At 48.8% G+C, this 27,893-nt stretch overlaps 1 protein-coding gene across 2 annotated transcripts in view; it reads left to right on the forward strand.

The window, feature by feature from the left end:
- Positions 1–364: 364 nt before the first annotated feature.
- DHX58 (DExH-box helicase 58) overlaps positions 365–27,893 on the forward strand; it is a 68,752-nt gene continuing 41,223 nt past the window's right edge. Inside the window, exons 1-3 of one of the 2 annotated variants that reach the window (XM_075347626.1) lie at positions 365–436; positions 25,637–25,804; positions 27,647–27,851. In XM_075347626.1, the coding sequence (XP_075203741.1) occupies positions 25,637–25,804; positions 27,647–27,851 (373 nt within the window). In that variant the 5' untranslated portion in view covers positions 365–436. Of the gene's footprint in view, positions 464–25,636; positions 25,805–27,646; positions 27,852–27,893 lie in introns of both variants that reach the window. The other variant, XM_075347627.1, reaches the window with a different exon arrangement.

The raw sequence follows: 27,893 nt of genomic DNA on the forward strand, positions 1-27,893 counted from the left end.
TAATAAAAGAAAACACAGATTTTTAACAAACTTTTTGATAGCCTGGTACAGATGCTTTTTGGTCCCAGTCCGGCGCTGCTTTCTCCCCTGGACTCCAGCTGCAGTGTTTCGGTATAGTTTTTTTTTGCCTTCTCTTTACGTCATTATCAATAACAGAATATAAGTGAAGGAAACCGATTGTTTCGGTTTCGCTTTTCGCCTGTGACACCAAGGCTGGGACTCTGGGTGGATTTCCGTGCTCTCGATTTTCAGCATTGACGCTCAGGCTAATATGTATTTTATAGCCGCCATGTATCGTACCTCACAAATTCCCTGACGCCTCCCTCTGCTTGGCTTTCTGTGTTTAGTGGAATGGAAACTAAACCGAACCCTGGTATATAGGAAGAGCCCACAACAGGAGATCAGTGCAGAGAGGAGCTAGGACAAAGCACAGACGGTAAGAACGCATCTGGACGAGGCAAAGGTTGGTGCACTAACATACTCAGCAGGTGGGTATGTGCAGAGGGGGGCAATGAAGTGATCGGGGCAGACTGCGCTATTTTACCATGTAAAGAGACTATAGGTGACAGATGTCAATCCTGATATATCGTGGTACCGACCGGCAGCGCCCCGCAGTCAGCTTACAAAGAATCCGATGCATTGGCAAACGGAACTATATGATGGCTGACAGCGGAGACATAACCGTAAGTGCTAACATGAAAATCAGAGCCTTTACCAACATCTATATATATAATTGCCTTATTCTGTCTGTCTGTCTGTCTGTCATGCTCCAAAATTGTGTCCTTACGGTGACACAAAGCTGATTGGCCGCTGGGCTCGCCATGGCCCCGCCCCCCCACACGGATTGGCTGCTCGCCCAGGCTGCGCCCCCACACGGATTGGCCAGCCGCTCGCCCAGGCTCCGCCCCCCCCACAGATTGGCCTCTCGCCCCGGCACCCTGCAGGCATTGGCTACTCGGCCACGCCACGCCCCGCCCCCCTCACGCAATGCACGCTAGCTCTGGCCCCGCCCCCCCGCGCATTCCCCGAACTGACACGGTGAGTACTGTACTCCCCCCCCCCCCCCCCAACGGGAGCCCACATCAGCGTACGCCGCCAACCCAGCCGACACTTACCCTCGCATTGCTGGCCTTGCCGCCGTATGCTGGTGTGGGCTCCCGTGCGAGTGGGGGACGGGATACGTTGGTAACCATGCTAGCATAGTTACCAGCACATCAAGGTCCTGCAGCGGCGGAAGATCCACACACACACACATAACAGCACACACACACACACACATACACACACATCAGATCACACTCACTCTCACAAACACCTCACACACACCTCACACACACATCGCATCCACACACTCACAGCATCCGGCGATATCGCTTGCTTCTCGGCCTCGATACTGTGCTGTTGTGACCTTCCAGGACCTGCCGGAGGATCACATGGCCAGAAGCATGTGGTATCTCCGGATGTTGCGAGTATGAAAGCATATGTGCAATATCGTCAATGTGTGTGTACGTGAGTGTATGCGATCGGCTGTGTGTGAGTGTATGCGATCGGGTGTGTGTGAGTGTATGCGATCGGGTGTGTGTCGGTGTGTGTGAGTGTATGCGATCGGATCTGTGAGTGTCGGCAGAGGAGCATGGCGTGCTGGAGGAGGCTGGGAGGAGAGAGGCTGATCCTGGGGAAGGCTGGGATGGGGAGGCTGATGCTGGGGACAGAGAGGCTGATGCTGGGATGAGAGAGGCTGATGCTGGGGACAGAGGCTGATGCTGGGGACAGAGGCTGATGCTGGGGACAGAGAGGCTGATGCTGAGGACAGAGAGGCTGATGCTGGGGACAGAGAGGCTGATGCTGGGGACAGAGAGGCTGATGCTGGGGACAGAGAGGCTGATGCTGGGGACAGAGAGGCTGATTCTGCGGGGAGAGAGGCTGATGCTGGGGACAGAGGGGCTGATGCTGGGGACAGAGAGGCTGATGCTGGGGACAGAGAGGCTGATGCTGGGGACAGAGAGGCTGATGCTGGGGACAGAGAGGCTGATGCTTGGGACAGAGAGGCTGATGCTGGGGACAGAGAGGCTGATGCTGGGGACAGAGAGGCTGATGCTGGGGACAGAGAGGCTGATGCTGGGGACAGAGAGGCTGATGCTGCGGGCAGAGAGGCTGATGCTGCGGGTAGAGAGGCTGATGCTGGTGCAGCATGGCGGATGGACCACGTTTGGGAGTGCGCAGCATGGGAGATGGAGCACGATGGGGGGTGCGCAGCATAGGGGATGGAGCACGATGGGGAGTGCGCTGCATGGCGGATGGAGCACGTTTGGGAGTGCGCAGGATGGGAGATGGAGCACGATGGGGGGTGCGCAGCATAGGGGATGGAGCACGATGGGGAGTGCGCTGCATGGGGGATGGAGCACGATGGGAAGTGCACACCTCCCCCCAACACACACACACACGCGCGCACTGCACAACACACCACACACACACACTGGGAACCACAAACAACTGCCCTACACAGACACCCACACACAGACAACGCTGCACACACAAATATACGCACATACCGCACAACACACACATTGCACAAAACATACCTCCCCCAAAACGCACCACACACACACAAACCGTGCAACACACACACAACGCTACAGACACACAGCGCTCCACAAACAACGCAACACACAAACAACACCGCTCTCACCCCCCATCACACCCAGACAACACCCAGAACATGTACAGCGCTCTACACAAACACTTGGTAACTACACACAACAACATCTATATATATATATATATATATATATATCTATATCTATATATATATATATATATATATATAACAAAAATCATACATGAACTACACAATACGTAAATTCTAGAATACCCGATGCGTAGAATCGGGCCACCTTCTAGTACTGTATAAGCCTTTACATTGGTTGCCCCCAACCGGTTTAAATACATGTATTTGGGGCTAAAACTCATTGTTACAATTGGGTTTTGCAAGGTTTGTGTTCTATAACCTCACTGTTGGGGCTCACACTACTGTATAATATGGCCGAGTGCTACACGATGTTTTATCGGACCATGTCAGATCTGTGATATTCTTCTCATGAGAAAACAATCGCAGAGTGCTGTGAGTGGCTCCAATATTCGGATCATTGCCCCCCATACAAGTCTTTGGGTGCATAGAAATCATCGGGCTGCACTCGGATGTAACCACAGGCAATGGAGAAGATGACGACATTACGTTCCCCATCTTCTCAGCTGTGCTTTGATTCTCATTGTGAGAGACTCTAATCACAGTAAATGACACTCGGCTCATGCTCGGAGTAGAGTTTCAGCCGAGTGTCATTTACATAATGCATCCGATGTGCCCGCATGCGAGAATCGTAGTCAGTGTGAACGTACCCTTAGGCTAACATGCACACGTTGAGTATTTGGTCAGTATTTTACCTCAGTATTTGTAAGCCAAAACCCAAGAGTGGGTGAAAAATACAAACATGGTGCCTGTGTTTCTATTATACTTTTCCTCTGACTGTCCACTCTGATTTTAGCTTATATATACTGAGGTAAAAAACTCACCAAATACTCAATGTTGCTGAGTTAACTGAGAATCTGTCAGTGAGCATGTTTTGACATTCTAATAGGAAAGTTTGCAATTCTTTGATTTATGGTAAGAGGCCACATCAAAGCTGTGTGCAGAGAAACAAAAAACCTGTGATAGCCAAATAGTGCAAAATTTGTAATGGAACCCAATTTTAATAATGACTTTGTTTTAATCCCCAAATACAGTTAAGTCAAGAAATATTTGGACAGTGACACAAATTTTGCCTGTTTACCAAAACAATTTCAATATACAGTTATGTGATCAATATGTTTTTAAATACATATTCTCAGCTTTAATTTGAGGGTATTTACATCCTAATTGGAGTAAGGATCTAGGAATTACAGCTCTTGAACATATAGCTGCTGTTTTTTAAAGGGACCAAAAGTAATCGGACAATTATCTCAAATCTCTTTAATGGGCTGTTTGGGCTATTCCCTCGTTATTCCATCAATTAAGCAGTTAAAGGGTCTGGAGCTGATTCCAGGTGTGACATTTGGATTTGGAAGCTGTTATTGTTATTGCAATCAAAATAGTTCTCAATGGGGGAGAAACAATACATCATTGGACTGAAAAAAAAAAGAAATTCACCAGAGAGATAGCAGAAATCTTAGGAGAGGCCAAATCAACAGTTTTGTATATTCTGATAAAATAAATGAGCACACTGGAGAGGATGGGAAATCAAAGAGGCATGGATGTCCAAGGAAGACAATAGTGGTTGAGGATCACAGAATCCTTTCCTTACTGAAGGAAAACCCCTTCACAACATCCACCCAAGTGAAAAACACTGTCAAGAAAGTAGGTGTTTCAGTATCTACCATAAGGCCTCTGCCACACTCACGTGCCTCCGGTACGTGTGTGCCTTTTTTTTCACGTACCGGAGACACGGGCCCATGTGGTCCTATGTACTGTTATTGTTTTGGACACACGTAAGTATTCAGGAACGGAACGTGTGTCCATTCCGTACTTACATGTGTCCGTTTTTTAAAAGCGCTGACATGTCCGTGTGACCCGTGCCGGAGAAAGACACGTGTCAGTGTAAAAATAATAAAAACACATACTCACCTCCACCATACCTGTAGTCTCTGCCGCGGCTGTCCCCTGCATCCGTCCCCCAGTGAATTTGAACAACGCTTCTTCTTCACTGGGGACCAGACACAGCGTCAGCGGGGCGTGGCTTTGGCCGGACGCTGTCATTCAGCACCACAGACAGCGCCGGATGATGCAGGTAAGGCGGGGCTTTCCGTTCTCCGTGTGTTATTACGTATAACACACGGAGAACACATATGTGTCATAAACAGCACACGGGGACAAAACCACCCCTTTAACACGTATGTGACAAAAACATTACGTTTTGTCATGTAAGTGTGGCAGAGGCTTATTTCACTATTGGGCTACATTGGGGCAGGTAAGTAGATAGCATTTACCTACCTGCCCTGCTGTCAGCCCCTCTCTCATGGCTCAGAGCGTTCATGTGACCGCTCCTGCCTTGACTTTCCTGCTTACTTTGATGTCACGACGACAGGGCAGGAGCTTATGCTCGCCTTGTAGACGGGCATCACAGCCGACGTCATATAGCTGCCCGCTCGGCAGGTACAATGCGCAGGAGTCCCCATCCCCCCCTCCCCCGCTCCCTGTGTGCTCCTATCTCTGCCCTGCTATCTGTGCCCTGCATGTGTTGGGGTCCTGGACTAACAGGGTTGCCCTCTCTGTCTGGGACACCATCAGCGCTGTTTACCCGACGGTGTCCTCAGCTCATTATATTGTATGATGTTCGGGTAACTGTGACCACCCCTCCCCTGTGCGCTGTCTCTTTGATGAATGCAGTCTCCCGTGCTCCTGGCTTCTGAATACAGTCAGGAGCAGAGACCCAGGATGTCACCTGGGGGGATTATATATATTATATAACTCTAGGTGTGTGTATGTGTGGGTGTCTGTATGTGTGAGTATATGTGTGTGTATATATATATATATATATATATATATATATATATAATCTCCTATAGACTCACATTAGGGGCCATATATAGTCTTTATTACATAGTATTCCTTTATCTGACAGGGAATGTGTGTGCAGAGGGTGGGCAGGGGGCGGGGCTGGACAGTGAGGGCGGGCAGGGGGCGGGGCTGGACACTGAGGCCGGGCAGGGGGCGGGGCTGGACAGTGAGGCCGGGCGGTGCCAGCTCTGACTGGGAGGTTTGGCACAGGAAGAGGTCAGTTTGCTGGAGCTGCATGTAAACAAAGAGCTGCAGAGAAAAAAGTGAAAAATCAAGAGGAACAAAAGTTAGAAAACAAAAAAAAAATAGTGCAGGGATGTTTTATATGACAATACAGCACAGATTAGCTTAAAACATTTTTTGAAGTTTATGTCGAACAACTCCTTTAATCAGCCTTAAAAATAGAAAGACCACATTATACTTTGTCAAAAAATTATATAAGGGATTTTATACAAAAAATCCACAAAGAACCAGCGCTAGATGGGTTTTTTTATATATAATTTTATTAAAGAAAATATTGCTATCCTTGTTCCAAGGCAGGGTATTTAATAGTACACAATACACTAAAAAATTTTCTTAGAACCACATATACCAGAAAAAACACAATATAAATAAGTCAGAATTGAAAATACAAATAAAAATAAAGATAGAAATAAAAATATTAATAATAATAAAAATATGAAAGATAAATCAAAAACCACACAAAGGGTTTTGGTATAAACCCGTTTCCTCAGAGGTGATCCGATATTCACAATAATTAATTTCTAACTCAGCTATCGTAATGCCCCGGCCGGTGGCATATACTTGATTTAGTAAAATATTGTGACTGATAGCATATAGGTGTACCACACCACCTCTGACTAATTTGCAAGCCTATTTTGCACACATCAAGCTTTGCACAAAATGTTGTAGAAATCAGAAACCCTCAATCCCCAATGTGATGTCAGTGGGATTTGCCAGCAGATTTTGATTTGTAGTAATATAGACCTGATTCCTCCGTTAGATAAACTGAAGTTGTTGTCAATGCAGGATTAACTTGTTAAATTTTCCAAGCACCTACTTGGAAGCATGTGGTCGTGAACAATACAGGTTGTGGAGGAGATGTCAGGTTACCACAAACCCCTTAGTTAGAGTCTCTAGACCACTTTACGGTGCCACAACTAAGCGGTCCCGTATTGTCCCAGTTCCCCAGCAGCTAGGTACAGTCGCTGGAAGCACCGATTATTTGCTGCAAATATAATGTGTGATCAGCAGTTTTACTCAACCTCTCCAATGATCCTTGAGGAAGGGGGCCGGTGCACGCCCCCGAAACGCGCGTCGGATTAAGACTCTGCTTTGCCTACTCCACCTGTGTGGTGATACTCTGTCAAACAACCTCTCCCTTGTGCAGCACTAGTCAGCCTCTAAAGGACACGGTCCGGACTGTCTGCTGAAAAGGTTGAGAAGTTACCGCTGTTATTCTTGCTTGCAACCATCCTCCAGTGGTGCCCTCTACGGCTACTCATTGTTCACATTGGAAGTGGACTGGATTGGAATCTTGCACTGTCTGCTTTACCTGTGTAGTGACAGCTTGCCAAGTAAACTCCCTCGGTGTGTGGACACATTCAGCTCACACTGGACACAGATCGGACTGCCCGCTGGAGAGGTTGAGTAAAACTGCTGATCACACATTATATTTGCAGCAAATAATCGGTGCTTCCAGCGACTGTACCTAGCTGCTGGGGAACTGGGACAATACGGGACCGCTTAGTTGTGGCACCGTAAAGTGGTCTAGAGACTCTAACTAAGGGGTTTGTGGTAACCTGACATCTCCTCCACAACCTGTATTGTTCACGACCACATGCTTCCAAGTAGGTGCTTGGAAAATTTAACAAGTTAATCCTGCATTGACAACAACTTCAGTTTATCTAACGGAGGAATCAGGTCTATATTACTACAAATCAAAATCTGCTGGCAAATCCCACTGACATCACATTGGGGATTGAGGGTTTCTGATTTCTACAACATTTTGTGCAAAGCTTGATGTGTGCAAAATAGGCTTGCAAATTAGTCAGAGGTGGTGTGGTACACCTATATGCTATCAGTCACAATATTTTACTAAATCAAGTATATGCCACCGGCCGGGGCATTACGATAGCTGAGTTAGAAATTAATTATTGTGAATATCGGATCACCTCTGAGGAAACGGGTTTATACCAAAACCCTTTGTGTGGTTTTTGATTTATCTTTCATATTTTTATTATTATTAATATTTTTATTTCTATCTTTATTTTTATTTGTATTTTCAATTCTGACTTATTTATATTGTGTTTTTTCTGGTATATGTGGTTCTAAGAAAATTTTTTAGTGTATTGTGTACTATTAAATACCCTGCCTTGGAACAAGGATAGCAATATTTTCTTTAATAAAATTATATATAAAAAAACCCATCTAGCGCTGGTTCTTTGTGGATTTTTTGTATAAAATCCCTTATATAATTTATTAAAACCTGGCTAAGTAAAGGGGTGTCTTTGCCAATAGAACCAAGCTGCAAGAATATAGCAGGTTTTTTTCAGGGTTAAGCGCTGCCATTTGCCTGCAGGCACTTTAGAATACTTTGTCAAAAAGCATCTAAAGTAGCAGCACAGTTCTGGAAAAGCATCGTATGGACAGATGAAACCAAGATCAACCTGTACCAGAATGACGGGAAGAAGAAAGTATGGAGAAGGCTTGGAACAGTTCATGAGCACACCACATTATTATTATTATTATTATTGTTTATTTATAGAGCACCATTGATTCCATGGTGCTGTACATGAGGGGGTTACATACAGAATACATGTACACGTTACAATAGACAGACTAGCACAGGGGGAAGAGGGCCCTGCCCTTGCGGGCTTACATCCTAAAGGATTTTGGGGAGGAGACAGTAGGTGGGGTGTAGGTGGGGCGGCAGCTCCGCACGGTGGTGGGGCGGCAGCTCCGCACGGTGGTGGGGCGGCAGCTCCGCACGGTGGTGGGGCGGCAGCTCCGCACGGTGGTGGGGCGGCAGCTCCGCACGGTGGTGGGGCGGCAGCTCCGCACGGTGGTGGGGCGGCAGCTCCGCACGGTGGTGGGGCGGCAGCTCCGCACGGTGGTGGGGCGGCAGCTCCGCACGGTGGTGGGGCGGCAGCTCCGCACGGTGGTGGGGCGGCAGCTCCGCACGGTGGTGAAGCAGTGAGGTCATTGAAGGTTATAGGCATTTCTGAACAGATGAGTCTTTAGGTTCCGTTTGAAGCTTGCGAGTGTAGTAGATAGTCTGACGTGTTGAGGCAGTGAGTTCCAGGAGACTGGGGATGCTCGGGAGAAGTCTTGGAGTCGGTTGCATGAGGAGCGAATGAGAGAGGAGGATAGAAGGAGATCTTGGGAGGACCGGAGGTGGAGTCAGTGTGATGGCTGGGCATGTGTGGCTTCCAATGGCCCTGGATCACTAGTGTTTATTGATGATGATGATGATGATGATGATGATGATGATGATGTGACTGAAGATAGAAGCAGCCGGATGAATTCTGAAGTGTACAGGGCTATACTCTCTGCTCAGATTCAACCAAATGCAGCAAGGTTGATTGGATGGCGCTTCACAATACAGACGGACAAACACCTAAAATATGCTGCAAAAGCAATCCAGGAGATGTTTAAGGCACAGAAGTGGAATATTATTCAATGGCCGAGTCAATCACCAGATCTCAACCCCATTGAACATTAGGGTGACCGCAAAAAAATCGATGTCGGAATTTTGTCCATCTGGACCCCACAAAACGATTCCCCTTTCCAGATATTGAGATAGCCAAAATTTTAGCTCGATGAAACGACGTTATCCCGTGCTGCTCGTCGCTCAAAGTTTGAAAAAATCCAAATTTTTGGCCAAAAAGCTGACATATGGAGCCATAACTCCAGAACGGTAAATAATAAAAACACGCTTAATATCTCAAAAGAAAGCTAATGTTGTTCTTCAAAATTTATATTTTATACATAATTGTTGTTATTTTAAGTCAAACTGAGTTACAACAGCCTTTAGCCCCAAGAACGTGACCTGGTACCACTAGGAGCATACTTCGTATATTTTGTTATTAAGTGATAAATTTTGGGGTTTTTTGGTATATTTTTGAGTTTAAAGTAGAAATTTAACAAAAAAACAAGTAATACTGATAAGTCTAATGACATTTTTTATTTTAAAATATAAAAATGAGGTATATAATACAAACAAAACAGACACAGAAAAGATACAGACGTAGTACCTACATGAGTTGATAATTTTACATAGTTATCTAATCTATTCTAGAGCTTTTGTTAAAGTAGTTTTTGAAAGGTCAGAATATAATGCTCGGCATTTGCTTACAACTTGCAGGACATATTGCTTTTGTTCTTCATCTTTTGTCAGAAGGTCGTTAAAGTCGGTTATTAATTTAACACCACGCTCAGCCATATCATTAACTACTTTTAATGTTTTGACAATTTTCAATTCTTCTTGGAAGTCATTATTTTGAGGCCAGGTGTTTGGATTTTGTCTTAGGAAATCTGTTTTTATATTAAATCGGTCAAAGAATGTAAATGTTTCTTTGGTAAGTAAATTTACCAATCCTCCATCAACTACCTCTTTTAATTTTTCTTTCCTAACTTTTGGATTTACAACCCTAGCGTGCTCTGATGGTTCATCTGTGCTACTGAGCAATTTATTAGCCATTAACAACTTTTCATCATCTGTAATGGTGGGATCAAAAAACGATAATCCCACCAACTCTGCGTTCAAATACCACAAATGGTTTGAAAATTTGGTCAGGGCTATTTCTGCAATGTCGTTGTCACATTCTTTATAGTCTAACAGACTATGCAAAATACCTAAATCTTGCTTTAGCGCAAGATGAGCTTTTGGAGCATTGAACCAAGCTTTACAATAAATTTTAACTAGGAAAACTGAAATGGCACGCACAGAACATTCTTTGTCGCTCCATTGGGAGACCCAGACAATTGGGTGTATAGCTTCTGCCTCCGGAGGCCACACAAAGTATTACACTTTAAAAAGTGTAACCCCTCCCCTCTGCCTATACACCCTCCCGTGGATCACGGGCTCCTCAGTTTTATGCTTTGTGTGGAAGGAGGCACACATCCACTCATGCATTCTCAACTTAGCTATGTCGGTTGGAAGAAAAGAGGGCCCCCACGGGGCCCCCGGCATGTTCCCTTCTCACCCCACTACGTCGGCGGTGTTGTTAAGGTTGAAGTACCCATTGCGGGTACAGAGGCTGGAGCCACATACCGTCTCCTTCACCATCCCTTAAGCGGCTCTGGGAGAAGTGGGATCCTAAGCGGTCATCCATTTACTGGGACCGTGCTCCATCCGCAGCCCCTGTGGGAACCTGCCGGACCGGAGCCTCTTCAACCTCAGGGACCGGGCCCTGCAACTCAAAGGTACTCTGTGTCCCCATAGGGGACTGTGCAGGGAGCGCACCTTCTTCCCGGAAGCCGCGGCGGCTGCTGAATTCAGGAGGCCGGTGGACTTCCGCGCCGACCGTGCCTGCTTGTCGGGCGCGGTCTCAAATTTAGTCCCCGGCTTCATCGCGGCCTAGTCGCAAAAATCCCGCCCCCGGGCCTGCCTGTCAGGGGTAAGGGCGGGATTACCGACCTGACGTCGGATGTGAGGGCTGGAGCATCCTGCATGTTTCCTCCCCCCTCACTGATCACTGTGGGGACCCCAGATTCCCGCACTTTGCTGGCGCCGCCCACGGCTCCACTCCTCCCCTGAGAGCTCCGGCAGCCATTTTTTTGCATTCTGCCGGTGGAGGATTCTCAGTGAACAGCTCTGCAGCTCCGGGGGATCCAAGGCAGGGAATCTGGAGGACACACTCTGCTCGTTAGCGGTCGGTAAGCCACACCGGTCACCCGGTGCTGGTCCCCCTAGGGTGCCGGATTAGATACGTATATATCTATATCTATCTGTTCGGTGGGCTGTATACCCCTTTCCCATATACCCTCAGTGATCACTCTCCTAGGAGACAACAGCATGTCGTCCACAAGGAGCAAAGCTGCTAAGGCACAGGGTTCTTTTGCGGCCTGTACCTCTTGTGGGGCTATGTTACCTGCGGGTTCCACCTACCCTCACTGTGAGCAATGCTCGACCCCTGTTTCGCTTGCTCAGCCGGAGCCTCGGACACTGGTGGGCCCCTCGGCTCATGTAGACCCCCCTGCTCCCCCTGACCAGGCTGCAGGGACAGAGTTCGCCTCTTTTGCTGAGAAACTCTCTGAGTCACTTTCTCAATCCATTGCACAGTCTATGGACAAATGGTCTTTTAAGCTGCTAGAGGCTTTGCAGTCCAGACCGGACCTTTCACAGGCCCCGGCCCCTGTTGGCTCGTCGCCTCCAGGCCCCTCTCGGTCCGCGCCACAGCGCGCTCATAGGTTGGCCCCTCGGTCTCAGGCGGAAGACTCCTGCCCGGACCGTAGTCCTAGACCGGCTAAGGAGGAGTCGGCGTCTCAGCAGGAGAAACACCAGTTTCGGTTCCCCAAACGTACACGCAATACGTTTTTTGATCACTCTAACTTCAGGGACGCTGTCCAGAAGCCCAGAGCGGTCCCGGACAAGCGCTTTACTAAGCGCCTCACTGACACGCGTTACCCCTTCCCATCTGAAGTCGTTAAGGGTTGGGCTCACTGCCCCAAGGTGGATCCTCCAGTCTCAAGATTGGCGGCTAGATCCGTGGTGTCGGTTGCAGATGGCTCATCGCTAAAGGATGCCACTGACAGACAGATTGAGCTCCTGGTGAAGTCCATCTATGAGGCCACGGGCGCGTCTTTTGCCCCGGCCTTTGCAGCCGTGTGGGCACTCCAAGCTATCTCGGCTTGTCTGACTGAGATTAATGCTGTCACACGTAATTCTGCTCCGCAAGTTGCGTCTTTGACCTCTCAGGCGTCAGCCTTTTCATCCTACGCCATGAACGCCGTCCTGGACTCTGCTAGCCGTACAGCTGTAGCATCCGCTAACTCTGTGGCAGTCCGCAGGGCCATGTGGCTGCGCGAATGGAAGGCAGATTCGGCTTCCAAGAGGTTCTTAACCGGTTTGCCGTTTTCTGGCGACCGTTTGTTTGGCGAACGATTGGATGAGATTATTAAGGAATCCAAAAGGAAAGGATTCCTCCTTACCCCAGGCCAAACCTAAGAGACCTCAACAGAGAAAGGTTCAATCGAGATTTCGGTCCTTTCGTCCCTCCGCCAAGTCCCAATCCTCTTCGTCCAACAGGCCGGAGAAAGGCCAGAGGAACTCCTATGCGTGGCAATCCAAGTCTCGCCCATAAAAGGCCGCAGGAGGCACTGCCTCCAAGACGGCTTCCTCATGACTCTCGGCCTCCCCTGACCGCATCCTCGGTCGGTGGCAGGCTCTCCCGCTTTGGCGACGCCTGGTGGCCACATGTTCAAGACCGATGGGAGAGAGACATTCTGTCTCATGGTTACAGGATAGAGTTCAGCTCTCGTCCTGCGGCTCGCTTCTTCAGAACCTCTCCGCCCCCCGCTCAGGCCGACGCACTTTTTCAGGCAGTAGCCGCTCTAAAGATGGAAGGAGTTGTGATCCCCGTTCCCTTTCAGGAACATGGTCGCGGATTTTACTCCAACTTGTTCGTGGTGCCAAAAAAGGACGGGTCATTCCGTCCCGTTCTGGACCTCAAGCTACTCAACAGACATGTGAGAACCAGACGGTTCCGGATGGAATCTCTCCGCTCGGTCATCGCCTCAATGTCACAAGGAGACTTCCTAGCATCGATCGACATCAAGGATGCTTATCTCCATGTACCGATCGCACCCGAGCATCAACGTTTCCTGCGTTTCGCCATCGGGGACGAACACCTCCAGTTCGTGGCATTGCCTTTCGGCTTGGCGACAGCACCACGTGTTTTCACCAAAGTCATGGCATCCGTTGTGGCGGTCCTGCATTCTCAGGGCCACTCGGTGATTCCCTACTTGGACGATCTCCTAGTCAGGGCCCCGTCTCGGGTGGCGTGTCAACAAAGTCTATCTGTCGCTCTGGCGACTCTCCAGCGGTTCGGGTGGATCATCAACTTCCCGAAATCCAAGTTGACACCGACCCAATCACTGACGTACCTTGGGATGGAGTTTCATACCCAGCAAGCGTTAGTCAAGCTTCCGAGCGACAAACAGCTTTCTCTGCAGGCAGGGGTGCAATCCCTTCTTCGGAGTCAGTCACACCCCTTAAGGCGCCTCATGCACTTCCTGGGGAAGATGGTGGCAGCTATAGAGGCAGTCCCGTTCGCGCAATTCCATCTTCGGCTTCTCCAATGGGACATTCTCCGCAAATGGGACAGGAGTTCGGCTTCCCTCGACAGGAACGTCTCTCTTTCCCTTGCAACCAAGACGTCACTTCAGTGGTGGCTCCTTCCCAACTCTCTGTCGCAGGGAAAATCCTTCCTACCCCCAACCTGGGCTGTGGTCACCATGGACGCGAGCCTGTAAGGGTGGGGAGTGGTTTTTCTCCACCACAGGGCTCAGGGAATCTGGACTCCGATAGAGTCATCCCTTCAGATCAATATTCTAGAGATAAGGGCAGTGTATCTAGCCCTATTGGCTTTTCATCGGTGGCTGGAGGGCAGGCAGATCCGTATCCAGTCGGACAACGCCACTGCCGTCGCATACATCAACCACCAAGGCGGCACTCGCAGTCGTCAAGCCTTCCAGGAAGTCCGACGGATTCTGCAGTGGGTGGAAGCCACAGCTTCCACCATCTCCGCAGTTCACATCCCGGGCGTAGAAAACTGGGAAGCAGATTTTCTCAGTCGTCAGGGCATGGACGCGGGGGAATGGTCTCTGCACCGAGACGTGTTTCGTGAGATCTGTCGCCGCTGGGGAACGCCGGACGTCGATCTCATGGCGTCACGGCACAACAACAAAGTCCCGGCATTCATGGCACGGTCTCAGGATCACAGAGCTCTGGCGGCGGACGCGTTAGTTCAGGATTGGTCGCAGTTTCGACTGCCTTATGTGTTTCCTCCTCTGGCGATGCTGCCCAGAGTGTTACGCAAGATCAGGTCCGACTGCCGTCGCGCCATTCTCGTCGCTCCAGACTGGCCGAGGCGGTCGTGGTACCCGGATCTGTGGCATCTCACGGTGGGTCAACCATGGGCGCTTCCAGACCGCCCAGACTTGCTGTCACAAGGCCCGTTTTTCCATCTGAATTCTGTGGCCCTCAACCTGACTGTGTGGCCATTGAGTCCTGGCTCCTAGCGTCTTCAGGGTTATCTCAGGATGTCATTGCCACCATGAGACAGGCCAGGAAGCCTACGTCCGCCAAGATCTATTATAGGTCTTGGCAAATCTTCCTATCCTGGTGCGCTAATAACGGTTTTACTCCATGGCCGTTTGCCTTACCCACTTTTCTTTCATTCCTTCAATCCGGAATGGACAAGGGTTTGTCACTTGGCTCACTCAAGGGCCAAGTATCGGCGCTCTCCGTGTTTTTTCAAAAGCGCCTAGCCAGGCTTCCGCAGGTCCGCACGTTCCTGCAGGGAGTTTGCCACATAGTCCCACCTTACAAGCGTCCGCTGGAACCCTGGGATCTTAACAGGGTGCTAACGGCTCTTCAGAAACCACCTTTCGAGCCGCTGCGGGATGTCTCTCTATCACGTCTTTCGCAGAAGGTGGCCTTCCTAGTGGCAGTCACATCACTTCGGAGAGTGTCTGAGCTAGCAGCACTGTCATGCAAAGCCCCCTTCCTGGTGTTTCACCAGGATAAGGTGGTTCTGCATCCGGTCCCGGAATTTCTCCCTAAGGTGGTATCCCCTTTTCATCTCAATCAGGATATCTCCTTGCCTTCATTTTGCCCTAATCCAATTCACCAGTGTGAAAAGGATTTGCACTCTTTGGATCTTGTGAGAGCACTCCGGCTCTACGTGTCTCGCACGGCGCCCCTGCATCGTTCAGATGCGCTCTTTGTCCTTGTCGCTGGCCAGCGTAAGGGCTCGCAGGCTTCCAAGTCAACCTTGGCTCGGTGGATCAAGGAACCGATTCTCGAAGCCTACCGTTCTTCTGGGCTTCCGCTTCCTTCAGGGCTGAAAGCCCATTCTACCAGAGCCGTGGGTGCGTCCTGGGCATTGCGGCACCGGGCTACGGCTCAGCAGGTGTGTCAGGCAGCTACGTGGTCTAGTCTGCACACTTTCACGAAACACTATCAAGTGCATACCTATGCTTCGGCAGACGCCAGTCTAGGTAGGCGAGTCCTTCAGGCGGCGGTTGCCCACCTGTAAGAGGCGGCCGTTTTTTCGGCTCTTTTTCTTGAGGTATTCTTTTACCCACCCAGGGACTGCTTTTGGACGTCCCAATTGTCTGGGTCTCCCAATGGAGCGACAAAGAAGAAGGGAATTTTGTTTACTTACCGTAAATTCCTTTTCTTCTAGCTCCTATTGGGAGACCCAGCACCCGCCCCTGTACCCTTTGGGCTGGTTGTTATTTTGTGTACACATGTTGTTCATGTTGAATTGTTCTTTTGGTTCATGGTTTGCAGTTCTCCGAACATCCTTCGGATTGCATTTACCCTAGACCAATTTATAAGTTTTCTCCTTCCTGCTTTTGCACCAAAACTGAGGAGCCCGTGATCCACGGGAGGGTGTATAGGCAGAGGGGAGGGGTTACACTTTTTAAAGTGTAATACTTTGTGTGGCCTCCGGAGGCAGAAGCTATACACCCAATTGTCTGGGTCTCCCAATAGGAGCTAGAAGGAAAGGAATTTACGGTAAGTAAACAAAATTCCCTTCTTCTTCTTCTTTAGACATCTTAAATTGACGACGAAAAATTAACATTTTTAAGCAGTAAATAGCCTTTGCCATCCACCTAGCGTGATGAATGGCTCCTGGAGTTCTAAAACCCACAACATTGCCGTCTAGTGATCCAACAAATACGAGAACCAACTGCAACAGCTCCTTGTAGTCATCTCTGGGGTGGCTCTCAGTTAATTTGGTCTCGAATTCAGCAGTAACATTTGCAATTACTTCTGGAGTTAGCTGCTTTTGTATTAGATTGTCACTGATACCTGTGTCGTATTTTACTTTGTCTATCTTGGGCCACGCAGTGAGGAATCTTTTGAAAATGTCTGGATGAGGTCCAGTGGTTGATCCTATTTTTGTGTCGAATAGAAATTACATGTGTGACGCCCTAGCAGCAGTCAGACTGCTCGGCAGACACTTTGATGAAAAACAAAAAGGTTTTTTACGGGGGAGAATATTTGTGACGCCACCTGCGGTGTGCGGTAATAAGGAATACCGCCGCTGCTGTATGGGAGTGCCGGGGCTGATGGTGTTGGGGCAGCCTGGTGGTGATTCCCTCCGCAGGTAGGGGCCCCGGGACTCAGGGTAGGGAATAGGTAGGAACAGCCTATATTGATATAGGGCCGGCAGGGCGCTGGGGAGCCAGGGTACTCACTCAGGTGTGATGACGCATTCAGTGGACACAGACTCTGAGGTAAACAAAGTCTCTTGGTACTGCTGCACTCGGTGACTGCACGTGCGGTGGTCCCTTTCAGTGATTCTGTGGTGGACTGGAGCCTTCCTCCATACACTGTATACTGTGTGTGTCCCTGGCCCCGTTGGCTTGAAACCTTCGGGTCCCGTCCCTCTTTTTAATTGGGACCTGCTCTTAGCAGCTGGCACGTGGGATTTTCTGTGACTGCTCTGTGTGGGAAGTCCTATCCCTCCGCTGTGCTGACGCCGCTAATCTCTGAGCCGTCAAGTACAGGCCACTGTGTGCGACCCAGCCAGGCTCTCCTCAGGGAGCTCTTAATCCCCAGGTCCTCTCTCTTTTTCAGTTACTACCAACTGTCTAACTGACTCCTCCCACCAGCCTGTCTGACTCATAGGTGGGCGGTTCCTTTCCCAGCTGGAACCACGCCCCTGGTGTGCCTGACAAGTGTAGTGTTTGGGTGACTAGGATTTGTGCTGTTAGTACAGAATCACTGTTGCGGACCCCGGAACCAAGGAGGGTGGGCCCTGCACCAAGGATAGAGAATAGTGCAGTTCCCTGTGACACCCTGGACTAGTCCAGGGGCGTCACATTCCCCCTTGGTTAAACGTAGCTCGTCCCCGAGCTACAGTGCACCCAGAGTGTTTATTTTTATCTGCAAAAAGTGAACATTTTAATAAGAAAAACATATCTATCCATCCCACGCAGGGGAGGCACTTGAACCCAACGTTTCGCTTTCCCAATCCTTCATCCCACCCCCAAAGTTCCAAAAGGAGGCAAGCCACCGCTCCTGTTGGTGGCCAGACCTGGGCCATATGTCTCCCAGGTCTCTCCTCCACCTGTGTCTTCTCCTGTAGGTGGGGATGCAGTCCGTGGCTATGAATGGGAAATAACCATTTACAATAGCACCAGTTCGTGCTGGCTACCACCAGTCCTGTAGCCAAAGGTCCATTTTCAATAAAACTTATCATTGGTCGTCAATCAGGTCATGAATCCAGGTAATTAAAATAAAATCAACATTCTTCTTATCAACACTCTATATCAACATGTCTTACATGACTATCTTTAGCATGGAAAATAGTAGAATTAAAAGCATGGAAAATACTAAACATTTTTAAATTTACTCTATATTTAGACTATTTACATTAGGGTAGAGTAGCCGGGTTCCGCTACCATTCCTCATCTCTGAACCTATGTGGGGGCTGACCAAAGTTCACACGGGTGGACCTTCTCAGCTCCTGGCTTCCCTCTAACCCTTGTACTGTGGTGTTTGCTACTACCTGTTCCCCACTACTGGTGCTAGGTGTTGTAGGTGGTAATCTACGTGTTCGTGGTGCTGGTATGGGTACTTCTCTAGGTGCAATAATTTCAGGCCTCCTTGGTTCTGGTTCTTCCGCGGGTTGCGGGAATGTGAGTACAGGCACAATCACTGCTCCATTGTACATAGGCCAATCTTCCGGGAAGTCACCTAGGATGGTGTGGATCACTCTCTTCTTTTTCTCAGTCACTTGAGGTTGGGGCTGTTCTTCCTTCTGGATGTTCAGGGGTTCAGGGCACTTTTTCAAGTGGTCACGGGAAATTACAGCTGTGGTTCTTCCTTGGTCCTTGCTGACAAGACAGGTCTTCTGGTTGTTGAAATTGGAAGGCTGGACCACATATGGCTCTCTTTCCCACTGGTCGTCCAGTTTATGCATCTTTCTTTTTCTTTTTAAGACCACTTCTCCTGGTGAAAATGGAGGGGCTTGGGCTTGCTTGTTAAAGCTTCTTTCTTGCTTTTCCCTACTTTGGTCCAGATTCTCCTCGACATACTCTTGAATTTGCCTGTATTGAGCTCTACGCTTGGTATCCCAATCTGCATTTGGGGAATAAACTTCAGGCATCTCAACTTCCATCTCCAGATCCACTGGCAGTCTCCCAGGTCTAGCCCTCATGAGATAAGCAGGTGTGCATTTAGTGGAACTCACAGGAATACTATTGTACATGTCCACAAGATCTGGCAATTTTTCAGGCCACTCGTTCCGCTCCTCAAGGGGTAGAGTTTTCAGCAGGTTGATGACTACATAGTTCATCTTCTCACACATCCCATTTGTTTGTGCGTGGTAGGGGGCAGTGCGTATCTTCTTACACCCATACAATTTACAAAATTCCTGGAAGATTTCTGCTTCAAAAGCGGGACCTTGATCTGTTAGGACGTGATCTGGGTAACCGTGGGGTCTGCAGAAATGTGCCTGGAAAGCCTTCGCCGCAGTGCTGGCAGTTAGATCTTTGACAGGTACCACCACCAGGAATCTTGAATAGTGATCTACTATGGTGAGTGCATAGGTGTACCCATTCCTGCTTGGTGTGAGCTTGACGTGGTCTAAGGCAACGAGTTCTAGAGGCTGGGTAGTTACTATTGGTTGCAATGGCGCTCGCTGACTGGTGCTATCTTTTCTCCTTAATGTACATGGACCACAGTTCCTGCACCAAGCTTCTATGGTATCTCTCATCCCAGTCCAATAAAAGCGACTTCTCAGCAACATTTCCAACTTCTTCCAACCAAAGTGCCCAGCTCTATCATGATAGGCCTCCAACACCACTGGTGCATATGCTGTGGGTATTACTATCTGGCATATTCTCTCATGCGTTTTTGGATTAATGAGACTTCTGCACAACTTGCCTCCATGGAAACACAGACGACTTCTTTCTTTCCACAATTTCTTAGCTTCTTCTGGAGCATCTGGTTCAAGGTGTGAATCAGCCTCGGATATCAATGCCTTTATCAATCTGATTGCAGGGTCATTATCTTGGGCTTCTTGCCAACCATGGTGGGGCAATGGGTTGAAGGTCGCCTCTTGCTGATCACTATAATATCGGGGTTTCACTCTATCAGTAGGGCGATGGAAAGCAGGTATCTCAATCTCCTCCAGGTCATCTTCATGCCTCCCATCATCACACAACTGGGGCATCCTGGACAACGCATCAGCGTTAGCGTTCTTGCAACCAGCCCTGTACTTTATAGTGAAATCGTAATTTGCCAGTCGTGCTACCCACCGCTGCTCCAAAGCTCCAAGCTTTGCCGTGTCCAGGTGTGTCAACGGGTTATTGTCTGTATATACGGTGAATTTTGCAGAAGCCAGGTAATGCTTAAACTTCTCTGTCACTGCCCAAACAAGTGCTAAGAACTCCAGCTTGAAAGAACTATAGTTCTCAGGATTTCTTTCTGTTGGACGGAGTTTCCTGCTGGCGTATGCAATCACCTTTTCCTTGCCATCCTGTACCTGGGATAGAACAGCTCCCAGCCCCACGTTGCTGGCATCAGTGTACAGCACAAATGGGAGGTTATAGTCAGGATATGCCAGAATCTCATCTCCTGTCAAAGCTGACTTCATCCACTTGAAGGACTTCTCCTGCTCCTCACCCCATGTGAATGGAGAGCCAGACGTCTTGCCGTGCTTTCTTTGTCCGACTAGGAGATCTTGTAAGGGGGATGCCATCTTGGTATAGCCTTTCACGAACCTCCGGTAGTACCCCATCAATCCCAGGAATTGGCGCACCTCTTTGATGTTCTGAGGCCTGGGCCAGTTCTGGATAGCTGTGATTTTCTCAGGGTCCGGAGCCACACCTTCGGCACTTACCACATGCCCCAGGTATTGGACTTTGGGCTTCAGCAGGTGACATTTGGAGGGTTTTAGTTTCATCCCGTACCTGGAAAGGGCTTCAAATACTTCTGCCAGATGTCCCAGATGCTCCTCATAGGTCTTGGAATATACAATTACGTCGTCCAGGTACAGCAGGACAGTCTCGAAGTTGCAATGGCCTAAACAGCTCTCCATGAGTCGTTGAAACGTACCAGGTGCATTGCACAGCCCGAATGGCATGCTGTTAAATTCACATAATCCCATCGGGGTGGCAAAGGCGGTCTTCTCGCGATCCTCCTCAGCAACGGACACTTGCCAATAACCACTAGTGAGGTCAAGGGTAGAGAAGTAATTTGCAGATCTTAATGCAGTCAAGGACTCTTCAATTCTGGGCAGTGGATAGGCATCCTTATGTGTGATGTTGTTAATTCTCCTATAGTCCACGCACATCCTCATAGTGCCGTCTTTCTTCTTCACTAGGACTAGCGGGGCTGCCCAGGGGCTGCAACTATCACGGATGACCCCAGCCTCCTTCATACTTCTCAGCATGTCTTTGGCACACTGGTAGTGAGCAGGTGGTATGGGCCTATACCTTTCCTTTATAGGTGGATGAATGCCTGTGGGTATATGATGCTGAACCCCTTTCACCCTCCCAAAGTCTAATGGGTGTTTACTAAACACTTGCTCATACTCCTGAACCACCCTGTAGACCCCTTGTTTTTGATGTAGTGGAGTGGAGTCAGTACCTACATGTAACTCTTGACACCACTGTTCTTGCTGAATCTGGGAACTGTCTGTGGCTGACTGATCTGGTGTGGCTGAGGACTTTACTGTCTGGATGAAATTCTCACTCACAGTGTACAATTTGGCTATGGTAGCATACCTGGGCAGTCTAACCTCTTCCTCCCCGCAATTCAACACTCGCACGGGCACTCTCCCCTTACGGACATCGACTACCCCTCTGGCTGTCAGTACTGTAGACCAGTGCTCTGAAGGCAGGGCCTCTACCACTGCCTGGTAATTCTGTCCACGGGAGCCTACAGCTGCCCTGCACCATATCATCATCTCACTCCGTGGGGGCACTACCACAGGAGCTGCATCCATTACCCGTACACCGCCAATTTCCCCACCAGACAAATTTACCTGTTGCCTCTGCTGGAGGTCTCGAATCTCTCTTTGCAGGACCCTCTGGCGTCCCGTTCCTGCAGTTTCAGAGAGCTGTTGGAGAAGAAACAATACTTCCCCCATACAATTCTCAATAACATTAGTCCCCAAAATCATCTTAGGGTTCCGGTCACTAGGGTCATTCTGCACTACTATGAGTCCTTGGCGTGCTAACTCCACCCTGCCCACCTTGATGGTTACCTCCTTGAACCCGAGTTGTGTTACTGGTAAACCATTTACAGCATAAATGGTGAGGTCATTGTCCGGTGGGGCGAGTTCCTCAGTTGACCAGAATTTGGTATACAGTACTTGGGGTATAGTTGTTACCTGGGAGCCGGTATCAAGAAGTGCTGAAGTCGGAATCCCATCCAAGGTGATGGAAACGATGGTCCTTCCTCCAACATACCGCTCCCGCCAGTCTGCTGGGCCTTGTCGATTTAGTCCTGGGGAGTGGCCCTTGGCCCCAGGGGTGGCCCGTTTAAAGGACAATAACGGGCGTAGTGACCAGTCTTGTTGCACCTATAACAAACAAGGTTTTCATACCGGTCACGGTTCCTTCCTCTGTATGTCGAGGTCCTCCCTCTCATCCAAGGGACGTCATCTGGGCAGTTAGCAAGCTGGATCTTCTCCGCCGGCTTGGTCTTGGGCTTGAGCTGCATTGCCTCTAGGATCCTTGCAACATCACTGCTCAGCTGCTGCACCTGTAAAGACAAATCACTGGTATCGCCTGCAGGCGCTGCTGGGGTCTTTGGCTCTGGCAGTGCTCTAACAGGAGGTGGCACATGTAGAGGAGAAGTGCCGGCTTGCCAGGACGTAGCAGGAGAATCAGTTGGCTCTGGGGTTTGCAAAGCCTTGATGGCTCGGTCTTTTAAAACAGCAAAGTCCATTGCAGGATATTCCAGAGTCCACAGCCGTAGCTGCTTGCGGTCCTCCACTGACCCCAGGCCTTGCAGAAACTGTTCAACAAGCACCTTGTTTCCTTCAGCTTCACTGATGGGAATGGTTAGTTTGAGAGTCCGTAGCGCTGATTGCAGCCTCAGAGCATAGTCTCTAATGCTTTCTTGTGGGCGCTGCTTGCAGTTGTAAAACTTTATCCGGAGTTCTGCCTCAGTGCGGTTTTCAAAGGAAAGTCGCAGACGTTCAAAAATGGCAGTTACTGAGGCCCGGTCCTGATCTGTCCAGGTCTCCGCCTCCAGCTCTGCGGCGCCTGATAACTGGCCGAGTAGTACAGACGCTTGCTGCCGGTCATTCATCCCAAACATATCCAGGAGTGTGCGGATTTTTCTTTTGAATCCTTGCAGAGTGTCAGGGGAACCATCATATTGTGGTAGCCAGGTAGCGCCTGGCACATACGGTAAAGTCATTGGCATTATCTGCGCGGTCGCTCGTGCGTCCATGTCACCTTGATCTTGAGGGGGAACTGCCGATGCGCTCGCTTCACCCGGCGCCGACATCTTTCTATGCCCCCTTGGTTTTCAGCAGCAAGATGGCGGCAACTGAATTTTTTTTTTTTTTTTATTCACTTTGGGCTCAACAGTTTTGGAGAAGGCGCACGTCACCCAGGTTAGTGGGTCCAGTCCAATCCTGTTCGTGACGCCAAAAATCAATGTGTGACGCCCTAGCAGCAGTCAGACTGCTCGGCAGACACTTTGATGAAAAACAAAAAGGTTTTTTACGGGGGAGAATATTTGTGACGCCACCTGCGGTGTGCGGTAATAAGGAATACCGCCGCTGCTGTATGGGAGTGCCGGGGCTGATGGTGTTGGGGCAGCCTGGTGGTGATTCCCTCCGCAGGTAGGGGCCCCGGGACTCAGGGTAGGGAATAGGTAGGAACAGCCTATATTGATATAGGGCCGGCAGGGCGCTGGGGAGCCAGAGTACTCACTCAGGTGTGATGACGCATTCAGTGGACACAGACTCTGAGGTAAACAAAGTCTCTTGGTACTGCTGCACTCGGTGACTGCACGTGCGGTGGTCCCTTTCAGTGATTCTGTGGAGGACTGGAGCCTTCCTCCATACACTGTATACTGTGTGTGTCCCTGGCCCCGTTGGCTTGAAACCTTCGGGTCCCGTCCCTCTTTTTAATTGGGACCTGCTCTTAGCAGCTGGCACGTGGGATTTTCTGTGACTGCTCTGTGTGGGAAGTCCTATCCCTCCGCTGTGCTGACGCCGCTAATCTCTGAGCCGTCAAGTACAGGCCACTGTGTGCGACCCAGCCAGGCTCTCCTCAGGGAGCTCTTAATCCCCAGGTCCTCTCTCTTTTTCAGTTACTACCAACTGTCTAACTGACTCCTCCCACCAGCCTGTCTGACTCATAGGTGGGCGGTTCCTTTCCCAGCTGGAACCACGCCCCTGGTGTGCCTGACAAGTGTAGTGTTTGGGTGACTAGGATTTGTGCTGTTAGTACAGAATCACTGTTGCGGACCCCGGAACCAAGGAGGGTGGGCCCTGCACCAAGGATAGAGAATAGTGCAGTTCCCTGTGACACCCTGGACTAGTCTAGGGGCGTCACACATGCACCCTGTGTGTAACATATAGATTTTGAAGAACAATATTAGCTTTCTTTTGAGATATTAAGCGTGTTTTTATTATTTACCGTTCTGGAGTTATGGCTCCATATGTCAGCTTTTTGGCCAAAAATTTAGATTTTTTCAAACTTTGAGCAACGAGCGGCACGGGTTAACGTCGTTTGATCGAGCTCAAATTTTGGCTATCTCAATATCTGGAAAGGGGAATCGTTTTGTGGGGTCCGACATTCCCCCCCCCCTCCCCCCTATGAGATCCGGTCACCCTATTGAGCATGTATTTCACATACTTAACACAAATCTTAAGGCAGAAAAATCCATAAACAAGCAACAACTGAAGTCAGCTGCTGTAAAGGCCGGCATAGCATCACAAAGGAGGAAACCCAGCGTTTGGTGACGTCCATGGCTTCCAGACTTAAGGCAGTCATTGCCCGCAAAGGATTCTCTATGAAGAATTAAAAGTAAACATTTTATTTATGGTAAAGTAAATTTCTACAATTACTTTTGAACCCCTGAATTGATGAGGCTTTGTAGAAAAATAGATGCAATTCATAAGCGTTTCACATTATATTTTTGTTGAACCCCGTTAATTAAACCTGAAAGTTTACACTTCAATTGCATCTCAGTTTTGTCATTTTAAACCAAAAATAGCGGCCAAATCACGAAGATTCGGTCACTGCCCAAATATTTCTGGACCTAACTGTATATGTACCAAGTTGCTGGGATTGGAGCTCCACCAATAGTAAACTCCTCACAGGGGAAAGCTGCTTCTCTATTGGAGGAGCTGATGGAGCGGTCTGATCACTGCTCCTCCACCGGCAGACATTGTATGGAGAGAGCTAAGTGCTGGTCAGTCTATGCGGAAAGCTGCACTAATGCGGACGTGGCTAACACTGGCAGTGGCAGTTTAACCGGTTAGATTGCCATAGTCAATAGCTATTGACTGCAACATCTTAGTAATTCATAGGCGTTCCACACCGCTTTCAACCCCCTCAAAAAATGAAACTAAAAATCTTTATCAGTGCTGCTCCAATAACATCCGGGGTGAGTGTCACAGGACCACCGCAGTCAATCAGAGGAATTTGGAAGGGGCTTACTCCTCTCTTCCTATAGGGAACACATGAATGCTCAGCTGAGTGTGCATGTTTATGGGGGGAGGTGGTGTGACTGGCCAGTATTACTATATTTGCCTAGTTTAGTGTGTAAAACCCAGGATATCATAAGCAATAATCCCATGGTCCTCAAGTTTGCCTCATATCTTACAGATGGAGCTGCGGGATTACCAGTGGGAAGTCATTGGCCCAGCACTGGAAGGCAAAAACATCATTATCTGGCTTCCAACTGGGTCTGGTAAAACCAAGGCAGCTTTGTATGTGGCAATACGGCACCTAGAGATTAAGGCTAACGCGAAGGTTGCCATGATTGTGAACAAGGTAGGTGCCATCTTGCTGTCTGTATACCTTGGCTGTCTCTACTTTTGGAATATTATTGTTTAATTTTGCAAGTAATTAATACATTTTTAGATCTTTCTTAAAAGAAACCTGTCAGGCAATTCAAGTTGTCCAAACGTCAGGCAGCCCAAATCAAAGCCGGGCTGCACAATTACAGCCAGGTGTATTATTCTCTGAAATACTAAAGTATTTCAAGAAAATAATACTTTGAAGATCCCCCCAGGTACCATTGCCAGAGATTAGAGAAGTCTGGCACCTCCCTCGTGTAATGACCAGAGGTCCGAATGAGATCCAGCGAGTCACAAAACCGAGGCACAAGCAGAAATATCACAACACTATGTTTACTGAAAGTGATGGCGAATGAGCTCACAATAAAATGCAGTATTCAATATCTCCCCAGTAACTACTATGCCAATTATACACACACAGGCTATACTCTGGTGTCAGTGTGTTAGCTCCAGAGACCCTTCCAATGTGTATTACACACTACAGGAACAAATTTACCTAATCTCACAAACAGCAGTACACTAACACAGCAGCAGATAGTTGTATATCCAGTGGGTGCAATCTAGTGAGGATCTCTGGGATAACATGCTCGCTAATAACTTAACAATCTTACACATCACAAATGCAAACACAACATACAAGTGCATAAACTGATTGGATACCCGGGTATCTTAAGCTAACAGTACCGTCTTTCAGACAGAGTCCGCCACAGGTCTGTGGAAAGTTCTGGCTACAGCCACTCCTGGTGATCTTCGGCGCCAAGAAGCACGAAGAAAAACAATATTCACACAAAAAGAGTCTGTGCTCCTGCCTGCAGCAGGGTCCTACAGATTCCCAATTAAAGTACACTCACAGTTCTGCAGGATTCAAAAGCACTTGCACAGGGTATCCTCTCACAAATGGTCTGTTCCAAGCTCCTTCTTCCCAAGCAGCAATCCACTTGATTCTTCAGGGTCCTGGCTGCTTGGCCCAGTCAGCGTCTGATTTCTGCAGCTTAAACCACCAACCTTCATAAAGCTCTAAGCTCCTCACAGGCCTTCCTGAAATCCTTCTCTCTCTTTTCCTGGGCTTCTCTGCTCACACCCCAACTACTGTCCTCTCTCACTTCCTGGCTCCCACCACTTGCAGGGAGGAAGCCTCTGGGTCCTAGTGCTCTCACAGTCCTCTTCACACACATAGAGTTACAGACAGTAAGAGGAGACATGTCAATACACACATAACTTTGCACACTGTTACACTCGTCTGGCTCTTTCCAGTGCCACCCTAGGTGATTGACAGGTCTTTTTCTCTTGTGTGTACATGGAGATACACCTGTCAATCACGTACAGCAGTTCCAGGAAGATCTGGCTATGAACAGTGCCAGCTGGACTAGTCTGGCCTCTGGAAATGGTCCTTGGCCAGATCTTCAAAGTATTAATTCTTGGAAAGCCCGGAATGTTTCAGGGAATATGATACCTGGTTTCCCTTGTGCAGCCAGGCTACAATTCATGATGAATGTGGTTTGCGATTCATGCTGCTTGTGGTTTGGCGGTACTTGTAACAAACAGTCAGACGCTTGGACAGGCGCAACTCGAGTACCGAGTATAATGGAAGACAATGGAGAACGCTAGAATTTTTCTGGAAGATCCTCTGGAAAAATATTTGAGTTCCCCATTGTCTTCCATTATACTCGGTACACAAGTTGAGCCTGTCATAGCGTCCGACTGCTCATTACGAGTACTGAGCACTCGAGCATAATAGTGCTCGCTCATTACTACTAACATGTCTTTAGCCAGAGATAGATGGTACCAAATGTGTACGGTTTCTTCCATCTGTCAGGTCCATCTTGTCGATCAACACTACAGCAAGGAGTTTCAACCACATATCAAAGACAAATTTAAGGTCATTGCCATAAGTGGAGACACAGACGAAAAGAGCTTTTTTGCTAATTTTGTGAAGAAATCTGACATAGTTATTTGCACTGCGCAAATCCTGCACAACGCGATCAGGAGTGACAGTGAAGAAAAGCACGTGGAGCTGACAGGTGAGGACATCTAGAGAAGAACCAATGTTAAATATCTACTGT

This window comes from Anomaloglossus baeobatrachus, chromosome 5 (assembly GCF_048569485.1).
Source record: "Anomaloglossus baeobatrachus isolate aAnoBae1 chromosome 5, aAnoBae1.hap1, whole genome shotgun sequence".
Taxonomy (NCBI): domain Eukaryota; kingdom Metazoa; phylum Chordata; class Amphibia; order Anura; family Aromobatidae; genus Anomaloglossus; species Anomaloglossus baeobatrachus.